The 23,630-nt window shown below is 35.3% G+C and overlaps 1 protein-coding gene across 1 annotated transcript; it reads right to left on the minus strand.

The window, feature by feature from the left end:
• Positions 1 to 9,625: 9,625 nt before the first annotated feature.
• On the minus strand, positions 9,626 to 13,635 carry LUM (lumican). Its single transcript, XM_028105475.2, has 2 exons — positions 12,774 to 13,635; positions 9,626 to 9,780 (listed from the first exon to the last, which is right to left on the minus strand). The coding sequence occupies exons 1-2, from the start codon at positions 13,633 to 13,635 to the stop codon at positions 9,626 to 9,628; spliced, it is 1,017 nt and encodes a 338-aa protein (XP_027961276.1).
• Positions 13,636 to 23,630: the final 9,995 nt, after the last annotated feature.

Here is a 23,630-nt window from a genome sequence, read left to right on the forward strand (position 1 = left end):
TCATGTGCTCTCTTTCTCTCTCATTCTCGCTTTCTCAAATAAATAAATAAATAAAATCTTAAAAAAATTTTTTTTTCTCCTTATTCTTTAAACAATTCTTCTGAGATCATCTTCCTCTTAAAGATCATTCTTTATAATTTCCTAGGTGGTAAAGTCTAATGTGTCTTTATTCTGAAATTGTTAAAAAATGATGTTTGCAAATACACAGCTGGTCCTTCAACAATGTGGAGGTTGGGACGCCAACCCTCTACACAGAGGAAATTCCACATATAACTGACTCCCCCAAAATCTAACTACTAATAGCTGAAACCTTACCAATAACATAAACAGTAAATTAACACATATTCTGTAGGTTACATACTGCTTTCTTATAATAAAGGAAGCTAGAAAAAAGAAAATGTTATTAAGAAAATCACAAGGAAGAGAAAATATATTTACAGTACTTGACTGTTTTATCAAAAAAATAAATAAATCTGTGCATAAGTGGACCCACACAGTTCAAATCCAAGTTGTTCCAGAGTCAACTGTATATTATCAGTTGTTTACTCAAAGTGCTTAAAGATGTTACAGCATTATCTCTTGTCTTCCTTGTGTGTGTGTGTGTATGTGTGTGTGTAAATCTGCTATCATTCCAACTGATGTTGCTTTGTGAGTCATTTTTTTTCCTGGATTAATGAATTCAGACTTTTTAATCAGCTCAGAAAAATTTTCAGCTATTACTTTTTTCAATATTTTCTCTCCTACATTCTCAATTCTTTATTGGTCTCCATTTGGCCCTATATTAAAAATACTTATTCTACCTTCCTTAACTCTGAATCTCATTTTTTGTTTTCTATCTCTTTACCTTTTTTTTGTAGCATTTTCCAAAACTTTTCCCCTTATATATCTTATAGGTCAGTAACTCTCTAACTGTACTTAATCAGTTATTTATCTATTCATTAAGTTGTTTTTTATCAAGAGTATTTTTTATTGCTAAAACTCCATTTTTTTTCAATAATTACATATTACCTTTCTAAAATTACCATTTGTTTCTTTTTTTCCCAAATCTTTCCTGTTTATTCATTTTTTACAACCACATTTTTACCTTTTACAACCATAAAGTTGCCCCTCAAGGTGTATAATTCAGTGGGGTTTTTAATTATATTCACAGAGTTGTGGAGCAGTCCCAATATTTAATTTTAGATTTTTTTTTATCATGGCAAAAACACATAACATTGCATTTACCATCTTGACCATTTTTTAATGTACAATTCAGTATTGTTAAATATAATCACATTATTGTGCAACAGATCCCTAGAATATTTTTATCTTGCAACATTGAAACTCTATACCCATTAGACACTGATCACCTTTCACTTCTCCTCTCTGGACTTGCTAACCAGGTTTCTGCTTTCTGTTTTGTATGATTTTTGACTATTTTAGATATTTCTTATGAGTGGAATCATACTTCATATGCCCTTTTGTGACTGGTTTATTTCAATTAGGATAATATCCTCTAGGTTCTTCCATGTTGTAGCATGTGACAGGATTTCCTTCCTTTTTAAGGCTATAAAATATCCATTGTGTGTATAATCACATTTTCTTTAACCATTCATCTGTTGATGAACATTTGGGTTGTTTCCTCTTCTTTACTATTGTGAATAATGCTGCAGTGAAGATAGGTGCACAGGTATCTCTTTAAGATCCTGCTCTGAGTTCTTCTGGATATATCCCCAGGATTACTGGATATATGGTAATTTTATTTTTAACTTTATGAGGAAACTCCATATTGTTTTTGATAATGGCTGCATCTTTTTACATTTCTACCAACAGAGTGCACAGGTTCCAACTTCTCTACATCTTTGACAACACTTATTATTTTCTGTTCTTTTAATAGTGACCCTCCTAATGGAAGTGAGGTGGTATCTCATGTGATTTTGATTTGTATTTCCCTAATGATTAGTGATTTTGAGCATTGTTTCATGTGCTTATTGGTTATTTGTATGTCTTCTTTGGAGAAGTGTTTCTTCCCTTGCCCATTTTTTAATTGGGTTATTTGAGATTTTATTGTTTTCATTTTTGTTGAGTTGCAGAAGTTCTTTATGTATGCTAGATATTAACCCCCTATCAGACATATGACTTGCAATTATTTTCTCCCAATCCATAGGTGTCTTTCACTCTGTTGATTGTTTCTTTTGACATGCAGAAATTTTTAAGTTTGATGTAGTCCCATTGGTCTATTTTTTATTTTGGTATCTGCTTTTGTTGTCACACTTAAGAAATCAATGATTCTTAAAATATCTGCACTACTTAGAATTTTGATTATTGAAACAAAAATATTTGTCTTCCTATATTCAAAAACAAAAACCAACCAAATAGATATAAATTAGTAAGATAAAGAACATGGGTTTTTGGAATGTTTTAAGGGACTTTTTTTTAAGAGTTTTTATTTATTTATTTGAGAGAGAGAGAATTAGAAAGAGGGAATAAGAGAGGAGGGAGGGTCAGAGGGAGAAGCAGACTCCCTGCTGTGCAGTGAGCCTGATGTGGGACTCGATCTCAGGACTCCAGTATCATGACCTGAGCTGAAGGCAGATGCTCAACCAGCTGAGTCACCCAGGTGCCCCTTTAAGGGACTTTCTATGGTTTAATTCACTGTTCAACATTTTGTGTAAAGTCATTACAGTGGTTGACTATATCATTATTCAACCAATATTTTTTCCATTTTATATCACAAAGTACTATGAGCAAGAGCACTGATCTTAGGAGAAACTTCAACAATAAAAGCAACAGCAACAAAACTCTTATGAGTGAGCCTCATGTCTCATTTTAATAGCAATATAATATTAACAGGTAGTTTTATTTCCTCAGTTTCAGTTTTACAATTATGATAATCCATGCTAGAGTGGAAGAAAGTTTCCATGAATGCATATGGGTAAGAGTGCCATGTACGTGGGAGGTGTTTTATTTTTTCAACATAAATTTGTTGAAATCTATGTATAAACATTGTTCTGAGCACCAGGAATAGAGATTGGGGAAAATAAGAGCAAGTTTTTTGCCTTTGTGGTATTTACTTCTAATTGTGGGGAGATAAACACAACCATACATATACTGTCCATAGTACAAGTTCTAATGAGTACTAGAAAAATAAATAAATAAAGCATGGTAAAGGACAGAGAGCAACAGGGTGTCCTTTTTTATATTAAGGTATTAGTGAAGGCCACTCCAAGTAGATGATTTTGAACAGAGATCAGAAAATAAACTGTGTCTATAGTTGGGGCACACGTGAGACAAATGCAAGAAACCTGGACCAAGAATGGCAAGTTCAAGGAACAAGGTTACCTGTGTGGTTGGAGAAAAGAGGTTGGGAAGAGTGATGAGGGAACATGACCTTGAAGGTTTTGGTATGAGCTTCAAGTGTGATGAGAAGATATTTCAGGTATTAAAGTTGGGGTAACCTGAGATATTTTTCAAGACTCATCTTGGCTGTTGTTTGAAAATAAACTGTGTGATTCAGCTCTTGACTCCGCTTTGAAATCCATTGGTAGCTGTAGCATTATTCACAAGAGACATGGCAGTGGATTGGACTAGAAGGGTCAAACAGTCAGATTGGTGGTATATTTCGAAAATCTAGCCAGATATTTGTTGACAGACTAGATATGAAAAAATAGATTGATATTCCTATATCCAATATGCAGGTTTTCAAGTGGAGAACACTCTGTTCAAAATATATTTAATAGAGAGAAGTGGAGATCCCCATGAATTAAAGCAAACTGAAATATTTTTCTATAAAGTCAGAGACTTAAGCAGAAGTAATTGTACTGGAGCTTGCCAGGAAGCTTGATTTCAGTAAGTTTATTCAATAGCCACATCTTCAGAACTTACCATCAGGCCCTGTGTTTTGTCAGGGCTGGGAAGAGGGAATTTACAGACACACATCTAAGCCCCTCTTAATGCCATGGGAGCTTACCGAGTTAGAACATACACTCTGACAGCAAGGATCTGGTCTCACACAAGGGATATAACACTTTTAACATAAGTCTGACCTTACATTCTCGTTTTTCTCCCCTGTTAAGGAGGAATGTATTTTATAGATTTTTTTTTGAGCTAAATATATAAAGAGCATTCCCTAAGTATCTAATACATAATAAAATGTAAGTAAATATTATTATTACAATTAAGTCTTTTCCCTAGAAAGTCTTTCCTTATCAACCAATAAAAAAAAGCACCACTCCTTCTCCACCCTGTTGTCCCTTCAGGTAATTTATTTTTCTTCATAGCACTTATCACTACATGACATCAAGTCATAGAGTACATGTTATTCTGTTATTGTTTGAACTCCTTACAAATGTCAATTTTGTTAGGGGAGGAACTTGTTGGTCTTTTTTATTGAATCCCTAACACCCAAGCCATTTGTGGAGTAGAGTAGAAGCTGAATAAATATTTGTTGAATGAATTAATGGAAAAGGTACAGATGGAGACATAACAAGGAAAGTTGTTATTTCTAGCTCAGAACTTTGCTGAAGTGTTTTTATTTTTATGATAAAGGATTTTTTATGATAAAAGATATTAATTCTATATGAGAAGGTTCAGAGGGATTTATGGGAAAGGAACAGAGTAGCTTAAGGTGAGTCTTGAAAGATGTGTAGGTGTTTTCAAGTGGGAGGAACATAAAAAGATTCTAGGAAGAAAGGACAGAGTTTTCATAGACACCAGAGCAAAACCAACTGCAAACTGGTAAGTATGGTGGCAGTATCAAATGATTTCATATGGTGCATGGTGACGCCTGGCAAGGCCTGGTAAGAGATAAGGCCCTAGAGATAACCAAGGACCCGATGACAAAGAACCCTTGATATCCTGGCTGCCTTGTGTGCTGCACTGAGAAGCCTGGATCACATCTTGAAAATGATGGTGCATCATTAAATAATTTTAAGCAATTTGAGCAAAACTTGAAGTAGTGGCAGTGGGAATAGAAATCAAATCTTATTTGAGACACAATCCATAAGTAAAGCAGCTAAGGCTCTTGAATAATTTTAGAACATGGAATGTGTTCTCTTTTATAGAACAGCAGTTACATTTTGAAGGGACAAGACACTCAGGTTGGTGATACTCTTTGGGCCAACGAAAATGTGAAACAAGAAGAACTACGCAATAGAAGTGGAAACTCGGGGCCATCAGAGTGAGTTGAAGGTGCATGGGGCCTCACTCATTTTATGTTGCCTAAATATCTACTTTTCCCTGCATGTGGTTGTAGTCTGATTTCTTATACTTTATTAGGAAACAAAATCTACCGAATGCATGAGTGAATAAGCAAATATAACAAGCTATTTATTTTAAAAATGTATTTCTATTTATTTAATATACTTATGGCATGTCTTCTTTAACTTTTACAACATTGTTATTCTAGCTCTTTTGGTAAAGTTGCTTTAGAGTTCGCTTTAAATCAATGAGTGTCTTCTTTTACTTGTGAGTAAAATGTTAAGCAAGTATTTATGATGGTTGCAAAATCCAGCCAAAGAAAAATCTAAGGCCATCATTATGATAAAATTACAGCTATAGAAAAAACTGGAACACAAAACATAAAAGATCACAAAGAAATAAATCCATAGTCCTCTGTAAAACCAACCTTTTAAACTCTCCACTATTTCTGAAAACAGCTATTACCAGTTGGAGAACTTTTAACTAAGAAATCAACATTCCTCTGGCTCATTTAGTGGTCTATCATCCATCTGTATTTTTTGTACTTATTAGGGCATGATAATTCCTTACAAACCTCAAAGTCTGAGTACATCATCGTTTTACTTCACCATAAAGGCATGACCTAACTGTGATCTTCAAATGGAGATGTTGAGAATAAAGAATATTTCTTATTTTTCTATTTTATTCCAAAATTAGGGTCTACAGTTAAGTCTCCAGTGACTCAATCTTAGGCAGAAATCTTAGGAAATAAAGACTCTATATTCATCATTGCTTTAATCCATTCATGGGGTTATCAAAGAGGAGACAAAATCAGAATCATTGTTTTTAGCAAGACAGTTGAGAGAACTTCCTAATTTAAATTCACCCTGTTGTTGGCCATTTTTCCCAGTACCCATCTTGAAAATTTAATCAAAGTAAATTCTGAGCCATCTCTCTTTAACAGAGTACCAGCCACTCTGGAGAGAAATGACTGTAGGCAGACAAGAAGTATCTACAAAAGCGAAAAAAAAAAAAAAGAAAAAAAAAGAAAAGAAAGAATCTACACAACTCTCAAGTTAGTTAGGTGACAGAAGTGTCTCATGATATCTTACGAAGTTAGTGTTTTTATTCCTTGCTTCTTTGTTCCTTGCTTACACTTGAAGAAACTGATGGTTAGAGAGCTTAAATAAATTAGAATACAAAAAAGATAATATTTATTCTCTTGTATGTATATTGCTAACAACAGACTTCTTTCTATTCTACTTCCCTAGAGAAAAGGAGTCTTCTGCCCTTTAACTGTTCGAGATTTCTTGTTTTTAAAAGATGTGTATCACTGACCACCACTATAAGAATCGTCATGTAAGGTCTTCAAAAATGTGGAGGGGCACATGGGTGGCTTAGTCCGTAAAGTATCCGACTCTTGGTTTTGGCTTGGGTCATGATCTCAGGGTTGTGAGATTGAGCCCTCCATCAGGCTCCACGCTTAGTGCAGAGTCCACTTGTTCCTCTCCCTCTGCTCCTCCCCCTGATCTCATTCTCTCTCTTTCTCTCTCTCAAATAAATAAATAAATAAAATATATTTTTTAAAAATGTGGAATCCTACATTGCTTAATTTACTGGGTCTGTATATCTGAGACATTGTGTCTGGTAATCTGTATTTAGAAAAGCATTTCATCATGCTAATTATACACTTGAAATGTTGAAAAACACTACCCCAGCTGGGGTAGCAGTAAGGGGATTAGGGAAGAGCAGATAAGGAGAGTCTCCAAACTCTTTTCCTCTGTAGGGCTGTCCCAATGAGTGAAGAAGCAAACAAGAAGCTTCCTTTCTCTTGCTCTCTCCTGAATTGATGGGGTCTGGTCCTTATAAAGAAGAGGTGTTTCAAAACAGCTCAGTATCTAACTCGTGCCTTCCCCAAATGCTTCTAATCAAAGTGTTACTGGGCTTAATTTGGTCATTGTGAACCAACCACAACCACAAAGGAAATTACTCTTTAAAAGTTACACTTCTGCTTTTTTTTTTTTTTTTTTTTGGCTTAAGACTATCTGACTTTGGATAAAGATAAATCAAAGGCTTTGAAAGATACAGACATCTGACAGGATGTTTTCCCTAAGCAATATAAAGACAAAATTCATTTAGGTCTATAACATTATTTCTAAAAGAGAATTTATGGCACATTCTCTATTACCTACTTGAGAGTAGGTTTCAAAAGATTAATGGTGACTTTTTTTAGATAGGGCAGGGAAATTTATTCTTATTTCTTCTATATTATAGTTTTATTGAGGAAAAATAGATTTTAAGTTCATACCAGGACATGACCTGAGGGTACAGCCACAGCTGAAGGAACTTATCTTTATGTAGAAAAAACATGACAATCAAAAATATACAGTGTACCTAATGTAATATATATCTCACACATCTGCCAGTCAACTCAACTGATAATGGTCCTTTGCTGATGGGGCTATTTTACTATAAGGGAGAGTTCACTAAAAATGTTCTGTTAAAACATAGTATGCTTTAGAGAGATGTGTGCTTTGTTTTAGACACAACCGAGGCTATATATGCACTCCTATGGGGTAAGTATGTTCTTGATTGCATAATATTTGGCTGCACACATATGCTTTATTGTTAACTAGATAAAGGAGAAGTTATTTCTTATAAATTATTTGCCCTACTATTTCCCATTGTATATAAATCAGCAAAACCAACAAGAATGGAAATAATGTTAAATATCCAAGGAAGCTGTGAGGTTTAAGAATTCTGATATTGTGATTTACACAAAATATATATTTGGTCATTCAGATGACCAAAATACATTCCTCATATATATTTTGTCTTTGTCCATGGTTCTTGCCTCACAGCTCCTAAAATATTTGGTATGTCATTTGATAAGAACAATAAAGTTGTCTTTTGTTATGATAATAAGGTAACTTTTGGAAAGCACTTTGGTTTCCTGAGCATGGGGACTGGTTGGGAGGAGAATCAACCATGTGATTAGAGGCTTGGAATTTTCAGTGCCCCCTCACACCTCCAGGGAGGGAAGAGGGGCTGGAAATTGAGTTCAATTGCCAGTGGCCAATGATTTAATCAATCCTGTCTGCGTAACAAAGCTTCTGTAAAATCCCAAAATGATGAGGTCCAGAGAACTTCTGGATTGGTGAATTTGGGGAGAGTGGTGCACCTGGAGAGGGCATGGCAGCCCTGCGCCCTTTCCACATACCCTGCCCTGTGCACCTCCTCCATCTGGCCATTCCTGAGTCATATCCTTGTATAATAAACTGGTAATCTAGTGAGTAAACAGCATTCCTGGGTTCTGTGAGCTTCTCTAGCAAATTAATTATGCCCAAGGAGGGGGTCATACGAACCTTTGATTTATAGCCAGTTGGTCAGAAGTCCAGGCAACAACTTGGACTCTTCATTGGCATCTGAAGCACAAGGGTGCAGGGAGTCTTATAGACTGAACCCCTGACCTGTGAAATCTGACACTATCTACCCAGAGATAGAGTCAGAATTGAGTTGAATTGTAGGCCACCCAGTTGGTGTCTAGAGGACTGCTTAGTTGGGGGGGGAATCCCTTCCCCCAACATGAAACGAAACTGGGATCTACACACTTTTAAGTATATGTTTTAAGATGTATTTTAAAGCTGTTTCCAAATGGATGCTAGAGGCAGACTATTAGTAGGAAAGTCTATTTAATGTAAGTAAAATACTGCAGGCTAAAGATATTTTTAAAATTCTAATCTATTATTTTATATATGAGAGATATGAACTTCATAAAAAAACACAGTGATGCCATTTGCTATGTTTTATTTTGCTATTAGCTTGTTAAACATAACATGCAAATGATTAAAAAGGAACATACACGTGTTTTAGAGTGAAAAATAATTCTAGAAAAGAAAAGTTTCACTAGGTAACTATATAAATTCTTAATGCTAAAAATATTGCTCTAAGTGTATGTGGCTTCGTGAATTTGGTCTAGTATTTTGCAAAATCATTGGTCTCAAGATTTACCACCTATTTTTTGGCTAAACAAATCTGAACATTGAAATTTGAGATCATTTGATTCAAGACAGTGAACATCCATATGTGTGTGACCCATGGTTTTTGGCACATTAAGTTAAGATTTAGGAATTATAATGCTCGGCTGACTTCCATTCAACGAGTAGAAGACTTCGCACATCATTTGACAGTAGAGATGTAAAAAACGCTAAATTTACAAATAAAGCATTAAGTTTGTTGTCTCTGTGTGTGTCTATGTCTGTGCTTGTGATGAAATAGGCCTGCCTTTCATCTTTTCTTTTAAAAAAAGTAGTAAAATGTTTACAAAACATTTCCCTTGGAATTTAAAATTCATGGAAGTAATAAACAGTGACAAAAAATGAATACTATGAAAACTGACGCACACAAAAAACATAACCATAAAATGTTGCTCCAGGGTACACCTCAACAGAATTGGAATTAGTTGATATTAATTAACGGTGATTTCATTTGCTACACGTAGACATTCGTACATATCAGGTGGCAGACTGGTCTGAGTAAGACGGTTGCCATCCAGACGCAAATGCTTGATCCTGGAGTAGGATAATGGTCCCAGGATCTTACAGAAGCTCTTTACTTCAAACTCTGCAAATTAAAGAATAGAAATGTTAATTACTTTTTTAGTACAGGGGCTTGAAACGATTACTTAAAAAATGCTCAAATTCATAATGATATCTATTAAGACTCCTTCCCACTTATTTGATATACCTCTGAATTTGGAACTGCTAAAAGAGTATTTCAGGCTACCAAATGACACAGCAATATTTAGTAAATAATGCTTATGGTAGATCCGGACATTCAGTGGAATTTTTGGAAGAATAGAACTTATTAATTATAAGTTCGGCATTTAGAAATACTTGATTTTAGAAAGACATTCGATTAATGTGTCATATTATCTAAGCATTCTTTTGAAATATTTTGTCTAGCTCAAAGAAATCTAAGATTTGTGCTATTATATGAGTAACCTCACCAATATAAGCATCTTCGGTTTTTGCATCTTAAAATCAGAAGGGTTAACTAGACGACCTCTGAAGAGTCTTCCAACAAACCCTCTATTTGATAATAATTCAAAATTCCAAAGCACAGACCAAATCATGGAATGTCCATGATTAGAGCTCATGTCATTTTTTTCTGTGGAAAGAAAAAGCTGCCACAAATGAAAAGACGATTTAGTTTTGAATAGAAACGAAAGCTGTTCTTAGAGTGCATGTTCTATGTGTGTACATAGAAACTGTCTATGTCTGCTCATGTCTAGTTCTGATTAATCTTATCTGGTCCTCTCTAGTGTTATTTTCTTTCATTCTCAAATTCTAGTTAACAGTGACTTCAGTGGAGCCTAACATACTGTTCTCTTTTCCTCTAAGATGTTGCTTTAAATAACCCATCAATCAAATTTCAGGGATCTTGTGGTGCCTATCTCCGAGAAAGCATGGCACAAGGGACAAAACATGGATTTAGACCTATATTAGTTTTCTATCTCTGCCATTTATCATCAGGGTGACTTTGGAACATTTATCTGATCTTCTTATTAGATATAACATATCTATAGCACTGTGTTACATGAAGATTGAAGTAATTAAGATATGTAAGTCACTTCACACACAGTGCTAACACTTAATATGTGCTGAATAGCTATTGATGTCATTTTAATTTTGTCCTCTTTTCCAAATTACTTTACATTAGGAAAACCTATGACTAGGCTAATGCTTAAAGTTGAAAGTTTAAAATACGATAAATACTCTTTGGCTATATATTTTCTAATATTAGAGAACTATGAAGGGGCTTTTTTTATCTTAAAAGAATGTGGATGATTGGTATACATAATTTTTATGTAGCAAAATAAGCTGAATTGAAGACATACATGCAAAGTCAAACAACAAGAATATCTGAAAGGTATATATCTAAATATCAAGGATAAGGAAGGAATAAAAGTAACCACTCATTTTCAAATGACCATATGTGATGGGTGGTGTGGTTTCAAGCTCAGCTTGGCACTGAGTGACCATTGGCATGTCTTCCATAGACCACCTTTCCTGTCTCGTATATTACCTCTTCGATCTTGTATTCCTACTTGGTCTTTATACCTTCTGATGTTCCTGCATCTGTCTCTCTCCCCTTTCTTTTCTCAGAGTATGAGGTAGTCCCACTCACGTGGCTAACCTCCACCAACCAAATCTAACAGGTTTCTTCAGCCCTTCAACATCTTAAATGCCATTAGCATTTTGGGTGGTCTGAGTTATCCTTCCTCCTAACTACAAATGTTTATAATGTGGGGCCATATATTGTCACATAGTGAATTTTCCACTGGAAATGGCTGTAAGTGTTCAGCTATGATAGCTTTACTCTGTATTGTATGACAAGCAAGCTTTCCGGACACAAGAAAGGATATATGGCATTTCAGAGCTGGCAATCATGGTCTCCTTCTTGAGAACCCCCCCCCAACCCTACCAGGAATTAGACAAAATTGTTGTAGAATTACAAAGTATCATACTAAAAAGTCACCCTGTAATCTTTTGGATAGAAATGTCAATATCCTTATCCAATATGACAAAAGAACCAACTTTCATGGTATAAAGATGTTCAAGTTCAATAGATTACTTTGCAGATATAATTGTTTTATGAGTAAATCAGCATTTCCCACCTGACTTCTTATTTAAATAACTTTGTCCGTGAACCATAGGTTTTCTCTTCTGCCGCCCTTTGTTAAAGAATAAGGTGGAAAATGGTGAATTTCTGTTTCCCACCTGAATCTGTATGGCTTAAATTGAAAAAATTTCCCAGAAGTCCAGAGACTATATAAATAGTCCAAAGTGGATCAGGTCAAAACCCCTCCCAGAAGATAAATAAAAAAATAAACTATGGCAGCAGGAGAAAGGAAGGAGAAACTGTGGAAAAATCAAATGAGGTGAAGTGTTGTGTATAAAAAAGGGGGAATTTTAATACCATTAAAATAAATTCCAAACCCTCATCATATTCCTTCTTCCTTCCTTAATCTTCCTGTTCATCTTCATAGGAATGCTGTAAAGACACACACACTGTAATACAGATGACAGAGGTAGATGACTATTAGTGATAGCAGGGTAATATGTTGAGTCCCAAGTAACGATGTCAGAGGAGACCATGAGGATACGTGAGCTGCTCTGGAGATAACCAGGAGGGATATTTGAAAACATCTGCTAGCTAGCCCTCTCCTGGACTTGTTTATTCTTCCCTCAGCTAGACCTTGCCAAGAAATAAATGTAGGGCACAAATCTAAATCATGGCAGAGGCAAATAATAACAAATAAATATCGAGAGATAACACAGCAGGATAAATTAGCCCAAAATATTAAATTTGAAGAAATTCATGTTCTATGAGCTTAATGGTTTCTTATCTGGACACTCCAAAGAGAGGCCAGACATTGGATAAATAACTGAGTTAGAATTCTTCCATATTTCAATTAGAGGGATATTTTGTTGGCATTTTCCTTCATTTTTTTTTTTTTTAATGGAGCCAGAGACAATATTTATGCTGCACAGCTTCGGCATTTAAAAACTTGAGGAAACATCAGTGAAAGACAAGCACAACTTTCTACTTACTTTCGAGTTCATTGACCTCCAGGTAATAGTTTTCAAGGTTCTCATTGACAGTCGGTATGTTTTTCAGCTTATTATAAGAGAGATCCAGTTCAAGCAGGGAGGATACATTAAAAGAATTTCCAGGTACTCCGCTATCAGCCAGTTCATTGTGAGATAAACGCAGATACTGCAGTCCATTAAAACGCTTGAAATACTCATCAGGGATGTTGCTGATCTTATTGTTGTCCAAGTAGAGAGTCAGAAGAGATGCTGGGAGACCAGAAGGCAGTTTGGCCATTTGATTGTAGCTCAAGTCAAGGTACTCGAGGGACTTAAGACCTTTAAAAGCAGCTGAAACAGCATCCTCTTTCAGTTGATTGTGTTGAAGGTGAACAAAAGTCAGGTTTACCAGTCCATCGAAGGAGCCAAGCTTCTGGATCTTGTTGTGCGTAAGCTGCAGGTCCACCAGAGATTTGGGAAGCGGGCCCACAGACTCCGTCAGGTTGTTGTAATTTATATGCAGCTTCTTCAGTTGTTTTAGTTTAGAGAAAATTCTTCCTTTTATCTTGGAATTTTCTAGAAGGTTATGATCCAGAATGAGCCACTGCAGATCAGTCACGTTTTCAAAGGCCTTTTCATCAATATGGTCGATCTGGTTGTTCCTAAGGTAAAGATACTTGATTCCAGGAGGCACCATCGGCACACTTTTCAATTTCAGCTCATCGCAGTACATGGCTGATGGGTAGCTTTCAGGGCAGTTACATTCTGGGGCACAGTTTGGAGATGATAGCCCATAAATCGATAGAGCGAAATCGTAATCATAGTACTGGCCACTGGCAGCACCGACTATTGCCAAGAGGAGAGTAAGCACACTTAGGTTCATTTTTGGCAAATGCTTTGAATCCTAAATAAAGTGGAAATACATTATTATATAATAGTATACTTTCAGGAAAAGGATATTGGTTTGGCAATGTTAAATGCATTAGCAAATGTGTACTTTATTACTTCATAGTGCTTTTTTAGAGCATCTAATGATGTCTTTTTAATTTTTGTTTCAGTATCACGAGAAGGATGTACACGTACAACTTCTGGTGTGGTCAACAGGGCTCAGGTTAGATTGCATACACACACGCCCCCTTCTGGGCAAGCTAGGCCCAATTGTCCATTCAATCTCTCTAGGTCATTCCTTAATTAAATGCCTTCCTGCAATAGGTTTCTGGGTGGTGCCCTCTGGCCACCATGTTAGTACACTGCTTCAGAACATCCTTCAAAACCAGAAAAATGAAAATGAAAAGACAGTTGTAAACTGTACCCTGTACCCTACCATTCATCATCATTAAAATGTCTCATTAAGAAGACCCTTACTGGAAACATGGGCAATCTATGGTTTTGCCTGGAGGAAAGCTGTTCTTATGTATGTGTGTGTGAGAGGGGGTACATTCCTTTAAAAATATCTGGGTATTGTTGGTTCTGAGGAGGAGGAACAGAATTCTTGGTGGGTGTGTGTGTGCCTGTTATTTTGACTTTTCTTTAACATTCCATGCATTTAGGCACACTACACAACTGTGTTCCAAAGTTAATATTTAGTACATTAGTTTTAGAAACTACTTTTTCTTAATCAGGGAAATGTCACAAATTCTAAAAAAATGTTAAACCTATAAAGAGATCCAGCTGGTAGAGAAAATATATTATTTTCAAGTTCTGAATTAAAGTTTTCCTTTCTCAATAACTCACAAGTTCTCTACTTTCTTCATGCCAAAATTTAAGAAGACATGGCTCACTTATCTGGATTTTAGTGCCCTCACAGCATGGAAGTGGGAAAGAGGTGGAACTGAGGAAAGTTTGTATTTAACAGTGGCATTAGGAGCCATGTAGAAAAGGACAAAATTGAGAATATAAATCAAAAATGAGCTGTAACAGTGATTTTCTCATATGAACATGTTTCTAAGGTGAGGCTCAATAAAGTACATTTCAATCGCTTGGGAAAGTACAGGGTTAGCAATTTAGGTAAAGAGTTGGACTTTTGTAGAGTGGAGAGTTATGGCTGGGGGGTAACTCCAGGAGGGCAATCATAATGTGAGGCAGGATCCACATTCCACTAGATACCATAAAATAATATATCTTCCTGTGAGAAATATGGTACAAGCTTTTGTATCTGGGTAGTTTGGGATAAGTAGGACTTTTTAGTATCAGAAATTGAGACATCTTTTCTTTGCTTCAACTTGAAATTATAAGGCACTTTATTTTAGCAGATGAAACCCTGAAAAAAGTTGTTAGAATCACTCTGATAGCTGACATAATGTAACATGTAGCCAGATTCTTGGCAAATTATTCCCAAAGATTACGATGGCGTCATTTAATTTAGTTGACAGGAGTTGGCTATGAGAACAATTACATAGTGTAAATGTAATTATAGGATTCTTTATAAGTTATAATATGTTAATGTTATAAAGACTTGTCTGGCTTCATTAAAAACCTTCCACCTTATTTTAAATTGAGTATACACTAAAATAGCCATGGTCACTATGAGTATTGAATAGTAATGAAAAAATGCTTCCATACTTTTTGGCAGAGGAAAAACAAGGACTCTGAATTCAAAGAGAGTTTGTGACCATATAATGAATCCACTATGAAGCAAAAGTGCACTTTGCCTTTTTTCCAGGTTTTTTCCAAATACCTGTGGCTATGGAGGAAATGCTTTTCTCAAAAAGTAAATCATCTTCCCCAGAATTTCTCTAAAACATGTTTTTTCAACACATACATCCAAAAAACAAATCGATAAAATTAACAAAATAGAAATAAGTAATTCATAGGTGTCTAAGTTCTTTAGCTCAAGTTTTATAATAACATGTTTATTGTAAATTGTAACAAATTATGACAATATATTTATTGCAAAATATTTTGAATACTAATGGAAATGGCCATTCCTTGTTCCAAAATTAGGTTCTAACAACACTAACATATATAACTAATTAGCATAAAATAACAAGCATTTTAATTGCCACACATTTTTTACTATGTCTAGTTTAAATATTTTCTCATTCCGATTTCTGAAACTTTGTATAGCTTCCTTTGCCAAGCAACGCAGCATATACTTTATAAAATTTATCTCAAATCCATAAATCATGGAAAGCACATTAAGCACAATGTGAAAGTAAATGCTCAAAACTGTGGGTTTGCTGTTGAATAGCAATTGGCAAAGTTGCTCTGGAATTTTTTCTGTTCCTGTTACAATAAACACTGTCCCAAACCGTCAGCATCCCCAGTGCTATAGTTAAAACAGCACTTACCTTACTGTCTTGACACTGCCTTCGTTAATTCTTAAAGCAGATGCACTATGGACAAGAATCCACCAATATATGCAGTGAACTCTGTCAGGACGGAACTGGCTGCCAGGTTCTTAGTGATACAAGAGCTGAAGGGGGGAAAACCCAGCCCAGTCACGCCAGTCTCTGCATGGAGTTATGTCATTGTGGGGATCTTGTGGGGTGGCATGTGAGCATTCTGCTCGCTAACGAAGTGCAGGTGGACGTGGGGAGCAAAGACTGCCCCGCTCATTCCCTATGGAATGGGAGAGAGATTCATGCTTAACTAGCCCAAATACCATAGCTTTTAACTAAGGATTGAGTCCTGCTGCAAATGAAGACATCTACTGGGGGGAGCATTCCTCTTGCAAAGCTCTTTCCCTTCGTAGCTGTTGCAACAATTTGGTGCTATTCTCTCAATCAACTCTCAGGTTCTTCTAAAGGTCTCCTAAATCATAAACAGACAAATAATTTCAGGAAAATGCAAATGAGTCTTCAGAGGAATTGAACTTTTTCTTGCCCATGACTCTTGAAGTTTATATTGATTTACTTGAACTACCTTAATTTGGAGCCAGGGAGGTAACTTATGTCAGTTTCCAAAATGTGAAAATATGCTTCATTAACACTCTGACAGAAAAGGTAAATATCAACATTTCCAGTTTATTTCTTATGTGAAGGGGATTCATTTTATGCTATTCAGATCTGGAATCAATCAGCAATGTCTTGCCTGTTTCTTATTTTGTGGATTTAATTTAGGAATTCATCCAAAACCTTACTTGGGGATGGTATTCTATAGCTTAATGCCAAAAAACATAAAAGAACATGAAAAAATTGCACACTAAAAATATCACAAGGCAGTAATCTTTCACTCTCTCGTTGCATGCTAGCAATATTTTTTTTCTCAAACTAGAAGTTATGCAAAGTTGTAATCTCCCAAAGACCTGGTTTGATTGTCAGTTCCTGATGCATGCTTTGTACAGATGAGCCATACACTCAATTCTTGTCTATTTCATTTTGTGATTATATCAGCTGCATTTATAGGATTTATTTTTCCTCCAAAATTTTCCTTGTGTTTATAGGAATTCTTAGAATCAGATATTTTAACATAAATTGCCACATTGCAAGATTTTCCCTTTTAAACTAACTTAAATATGTCACTTTTAGCTATGAGACCTGTGGAAAGTTAATCTCCCTGACCACTAATACATTCGCCTGAAAAATTAATATTAGAATAAATGCCTTTTTTTTTCTTTTTTGGTCATGGAACTGTTAAAAATACAGAAGATAATCTGCTTGAAAGTAACTCATAGAATTGTAAAGTGATTCATAGCATAACATTTCATTATTATTATTTTAAGAAAATTATAGAAAGGCCTCAGTTTTGTAACAGAGAGTGTGAATAAACTTAAAAGAAATCAGAAAAAAAGACATAATTTAGTGGTTCATTGTAAGAAGATATTTAAACAATTCTGAGCATTAGCTTAGAATATGTCAAATTCTATAATCTGAGATTTTGTTTGAAAAATTCCAACTATCTATTCCTAGGACTTTTCTTTATGAAGGAGTAAATGTGTTGCAGCATCCGTAATAGAGTTTAAATGCATTAAGTTATATTTAGCTCACTGTGAAGTTGATACTATCAACATATACTTTCTTTTTTTATAAAACCAGTTCTGTGAGACCAATAACTGGATGTTGCAAATTTTAAAGCATACTTCTTGAGTCCATTAAAAAGAAATAAAATTACTCTTTATAGTGTATTTTATCCCATGCTTTATTCTCAGAATTTTCACATTTTTTTTACTAAGTTTTATGCTTTAAAATCCATGTATTATTACCACATTTTCAGAGGTAGAAATGGAAACTCAGAAAGTCTAAATAATTTACTAAAAGTCACCTAATGAGTAAACAGAAGAACAAAATCTTGAAATATTTATCCATTGAGAAGAGAGTGGACAAGATAGAGCTAAAACAAGGTAGTTAATTGAATCAGTTTAAAATATTTTATAGGCAATGCTATTATCAGTGGAGAGCTGAGATAATAAGTAGGCAATGGTTTCTAAAAGGCAAAAACCAACAAGCAAACGAACAAAAAAGATAACTAAGCAGTAGTTTCTTTCCTTGCCCGTCACACACTTAACATGCACATCCACACCCACATCCACACTTCAGACCGCTGGCTGAGGTACCAGCTCTCTACCCTGGCAAATGAGTCAGGTTGTTTGTGGCAATAGATTTTGGAGGTTTCATCAATATTCATGTTCAAATGACTGAGTTGCCCCCTCAGCCTGCCCGCTGCATTCCCTCTGTGACCTGAGACCAGTGAGGATGATAGGGAACATTATGACCCTTTCATCTATCTCATTCTGAATCCAGCCCTGCATTTGTCACAGCTCCCAGGTTCACCGCAGCCTGCCTGTTCCTTTGTCAAAACCATTCTGATGCCAGATTCTGTTTGTCCCACGCTAGCTGGTGATCTCTGAAAAGTCAGTCGGTCCTGGAGTAAGATAGTAGTGAAGAGCTCAGACTTTGTGGAAAGATAGATATAGACTTAGAAACTTAAGTAAGCTATCAGGAGTAAAAATTTATTTTTAAAAAAGTGACCTTGGTAGTTTCAGTGTCTTCATCTTTAAAATGGATCTGATGATGATGTCTGTAGGAAAAGTTATGAGCATCAGACACCATTTGTCTAATGCCATCGGTATAGGGCATGGCTTAGTACAGTATGGGAGGATATGTTCCAAGCCCCCCACTGGATGCCTGGAACCTCAGATAGTACCAAACCCTCTATACACTATGTTTTCCTATACATACATCCTTATGATAAAGTTTAATTTATGAATTAGGCACAGCAATAACCAAAAATAGAATAGTTATAACACTATACTGTAAAGCAAGTTATGTGAATGTGGTCTCTCTCTCTCTCAAATTATCTTCTTTTTTTTTTTTTTTTTAAAGATTTTATTTATTTATTTGACAGAGAGAGAGAGCACAAGTAGGCAGAGAGGCAGGCAGAGGGAGAGGGAGAAGCAGACTCCCCGCTGAGCGGGGAGCCTGACGCAGGCCTCGATCCCAGGACCCTGGGATCATGACCTGAGCCGAAGGCAGCCGCTTAACCAACTGAGCCACCCAGGTGCCCCAGTCAAATTATCTTCTTGTACTGTACTCACCTGCCTCCTTCTTGTGATGGTAGGAAATGACAAAATGCCTACGTGATGAAATCAAGCGAGGTTAATGATGTGGGCAACAGGATGTAGTGTCCAGCTATTATTGACCTTCCAATGCATTGTCATCTGCTTCCAGACCGTAGGTGACTATGAGTAACTGAAACCATGGAAAGCAAAACCACAGAGAGGGGGGTGGCTACTGTATAAGTGATCGATATATTGAAGTGCTCAGTATCATATAGCTGTCATTAGTTATTGTTCATAGAGTCATGGAACCACAGATTTGGAACCAATCTCAGAGATCATCAAGTTGATGGGTACCATTAAACAAATTTCCCAAGTTCTAAGCAGGTCTTTTCTTTTCCCCCCACGTGCGTTGCTAACGCTAATGTGTTGCTAGCATCCCACCCGAACAAACTGTGACGTTGCTTTCCCTTTGGGTTAGATGGATGGTGTTCCCCGTTTCCCCACACTCTCTATGTAGGGATATATGACTGAGCATCTGCATAAGCCAAGTCCTCCAAAAGCACAGAAATGATGAAATATAATGACAATTCCCTGTTTGTAGAGGAGGAGGTTCTATTTTTATCACTTTATACATTAGGGTTTAAAACTTCATTTTTTTTCTTATTGCAGATTTTATAAAAGTAGTTTGTTTTAGCACATTTGGAGAATACTTACATAGAAAAGGCTGAAAATAAATATCCAAGCTCAGAAATGATCATCTTTTAATGTTTTTTTCTTAGGCTGTGAGTATGTGAACACACAAACTCGTAGACACTTTGGTGTTTACAAAAGTCTTACACCATGGGCCTTGTGGTTGTATAACCCTCCCCACAAAGGAGTACGTTATGGATACCTTTCTATATCATTAAACATTTTCTTTAATGCCATTTACTACATGAAATTCCATCATAGGGATGTACTAAAATGTAATTACTTTTTAATATTACAATGACCACTTGCTTTCTCTAATAATTTGCATACCATCACATACAATGAAATTTTATTCTTCACATTGGTCATCCCTAATCTGTCTACTTTGCTTATCTCAATATGTACATTTTCAGTGAAAATTCCCTTTTCTGGTGAGTGGTTTACTTTTTAAAATCAGAACAGTAAGTGAATGGATTTGCATTTTTTTCTCCTTTCACATCAATCTTACCACCATTATCAATTTTAGCATTTCTTATAAGCCATGGAACTATCCTTCATCATCTTTATACTCATATGCATGGATATTTTTAAACTCATTCTACAGTTGCTTCCATTTATCCTGGCATCTTACATGAAAATATTTTTTTTTAAATATCAATAACAGTTTATTATATTTTAGCATTAATTCACTTGCATTATAAGATTAATATACATGAACGGTATAACATGCTGAAACATTTCACAGCATACTGGGATACGAGGTTAAATGCAAAATAATCTCTCACCCAACCTACTCTCCAATCTCACTCTCTAGAAGTGATTGTTATTTAGGCTTTGTTTATTATTTCAAATATTTCGGACATGCCCTATATACATAACAGAATTTCCTTTCCCTCCCTCTCTTTCTCCCTCTCTCTCTTATCCTATATATCCTGCATTTTTCACCTAAAATACTTACCTTATTTTGTCTTACTCATGTTTTCTATAGTTACAGAGCATAGCATCATAGGGGTGTTATCAAAACTTCTGTTTTTGCCCAATGGTGAGTGATTCAGTGCTTTAAATATTTTTTGTTTGTTGTTTTGATTATTTCATTGCTATGGCACATACCAGTATATTTAGCAAAGTTTGTTCACTAGTGCAGTAGTGCACAAAATACTTTTGCAAAACAAGACCCCAAAGTATAGTTACTTCTTTTTCTTGATTTGTATAGACATAAGGGAAATTTGAAGGTTACAAAATAATGATTTATTGGACAATAACTAGGTTACAGCTTATTGTAATAACAGCTATGAACAAAAATAGCAGGAACATAGTATTGTTTTTTGAGAACAAACTGAATTAACTTCTGAAAATGCATTTATAGTTCAAACCTAATACAATAGAAAATTCTAGAAAGTAAAAATAACAAGCAGAAAGTCTATTAGTCAGCCATCAGAATGACGTCATCATGTGTCATGTGGCCTCTGGAAAACTCTGCCTTTCACTTCTGAGAGAATCAAAGTGAAAAATGTAAATCACATCTTAATATTATTAGAAGAATATTTTTTCAAAAAGAATAATTTTTACATTATGGGCTCCGAAAGATCAACACTTTGAGCACTGCTGCCCTAGACTTCTTAATTGTTGGCTTCTAGTCACTTAGGTCTCAGCCTTTTCAGACAGGCTTTGAACCACCAGAATGAGCCTCATCTACTTATTCTCTATCATTTTAGAACATTATATTTTCTTGTCACTTACCAATTTCTGGAATTATTTTTAGGATGTTTGTTTATTTTTTTAGCAGTGTGTGTTATAACTTTGACCTTCTAGGCTGTCACTTCCATAAGAGTAAGACTTTATCTGTCCCTTAGGACACAGGTCCTCCATACATATGTATCGAATGAATGAAATATTTTTCCAGAATATTTTTGTTGTTCTCAACCTATTTTTTGGATGGGTTTTTTAATATATATTTTATTATATTAAAGCCAATACTATTGGATTTGAATGGGATCAGCTGAGGTGAAGTTGACATCTTTAAGTATTGTGTTTTGACATGGAAGGATAGATGTTTAGCATTTGCCTAAGTGGCTTATTTTGTGTGCAAACATTTAATTTTTAACTGAATCTGTATGGTAAATTAATTAACTTTTGAAAACCCTATGCCATGACACAATCATCGTAGAATATGATCCCTCTCTAAGTATTATGAAATTTAGCATAATTTCTTTTAAATCTTTTCTTCAGGTATAGTTTTCTCCAGATTACCTTGTTCAACCAATGAAATCAAACCTAGAAGATAAAATTTTATGTTGTGCAGTGCTGCTGTGGATTTCAATTTTGTTGTATAGGATAAGCAAGAAAGAATTAAACTTTCCTGTATTTTGCATGAAAACAAGTAAAGCGTAAGAAATATGCCCATGACATTATAGGTTGTTTTCAAACTTCAAAGTCCAAGCCTAGAATTGTCTCTGACATGTCTTCCAAAGCTCTCATGACAGATGCAGGCCCCTGCATGTGAAGCATGTCTGACAGATGTTATGATTTTATATATGTCTGATATTTTGTATATTATGATTACACATATTTAATTGGACTTAACTGGAGTGAAATAGGAAGCATAAGAATCACTTCAAATACGAAAATAAAAAAAGTACATCAACATTGTATTTAACAAAAATAGAAAAATGATGACATCAGACATCCTGCCTTTTTCTACCCCCAGGAAACTGTGTGTGTGTGTATTTATTTTTACTGGGTGTATCCTAGTGGTGAAGAACGCTATGTAATATATTTGTTATGAAATCTTGGGCAATCCACTGCCTCAGTTTGTTCATCTTTAAAAAGAAGATGGTCACGGTGCCTATCTCATAAAGCTTCTTCATGAGCTTAAATGAATTAGTGTATGTAAAACTCTCAGAACAGTTCCTTACACACAGCAAGCACTCAATAAATGTCAGTTATTGTTACTGTTACAGGGGTCCACTGCTTTCATGGTGTATGAAAACAAGGGACATGAAGGTGGTACATTGAATAAGCAATAAATTCACTGAGACAAAAATCTTTGCTTCTATTTCTTTATTGTCTGCTCTGGAACTAACTTTGTGTACATTAACTCTTTAAACTTCAATTTTCTACATTTGTAAAATAGGATTAATTACCTTCATCGTTGGGATGTTAAGATCAAATGAGTCAATACACTAAAGTACTTAGGACATTGTAAGCATGATGCAATTTATCCTTGTAAACTAAAAACATAAAACTAGACTTAATATTCATAAATGGTTAATATTTATACTAATACTTATGTCAAACAACATGTAAAAACAAATAATAACCACAACTTCTCATAAGTGTTATAAAATAAAATGATAGAATGCAGGGAAAGAGAATACAGCACGGGAAAGCAGAGAAAGCATCCTCTTGAATTAAATCATATTTAAACTGGGTAGGAAAAGGTAAAGAAATGGAGGAGTGTTCAATAGAGAGGATTTAGAATTTTTGAATGAGGGCTGATGCTTGAAGGTTAGGTGGCATACAAATTGTGATTGGACACGTAATGATGGCCAGTTCACATAAGTCATCATACTCCATGCTAGGCACTGTGGGTTTTCATTCAAGTGGTTTGGGATGCTAGTGATTGTAAGTAATAGAATCAGAAGAGGAAGCAGCAAGGCCAAATGGGACACAACAACTTTGGTCTAGGAAAGAAGCAAAGATGGTGGCTTGAACTAGAGAGGTCGTGATGGAAATGGATAGAATTCAGT

Source organism: Eumetopias jubatus, unplaced genomic scaffold (genome assembly GCF_037043125.1).
Source record: "Eumetopias jubatus isolate StellerSeaLion01/CBP00866 unplaced genomic scaffold, mEumJub1_p1.0 scaffold_8, whole genome shotgun sequence".
NCBI lineage: Eukaryota > Metazoa > Chordata > Mammalia > Carnivora > Otariidae > Eumetopias > Eumetopias jubatus.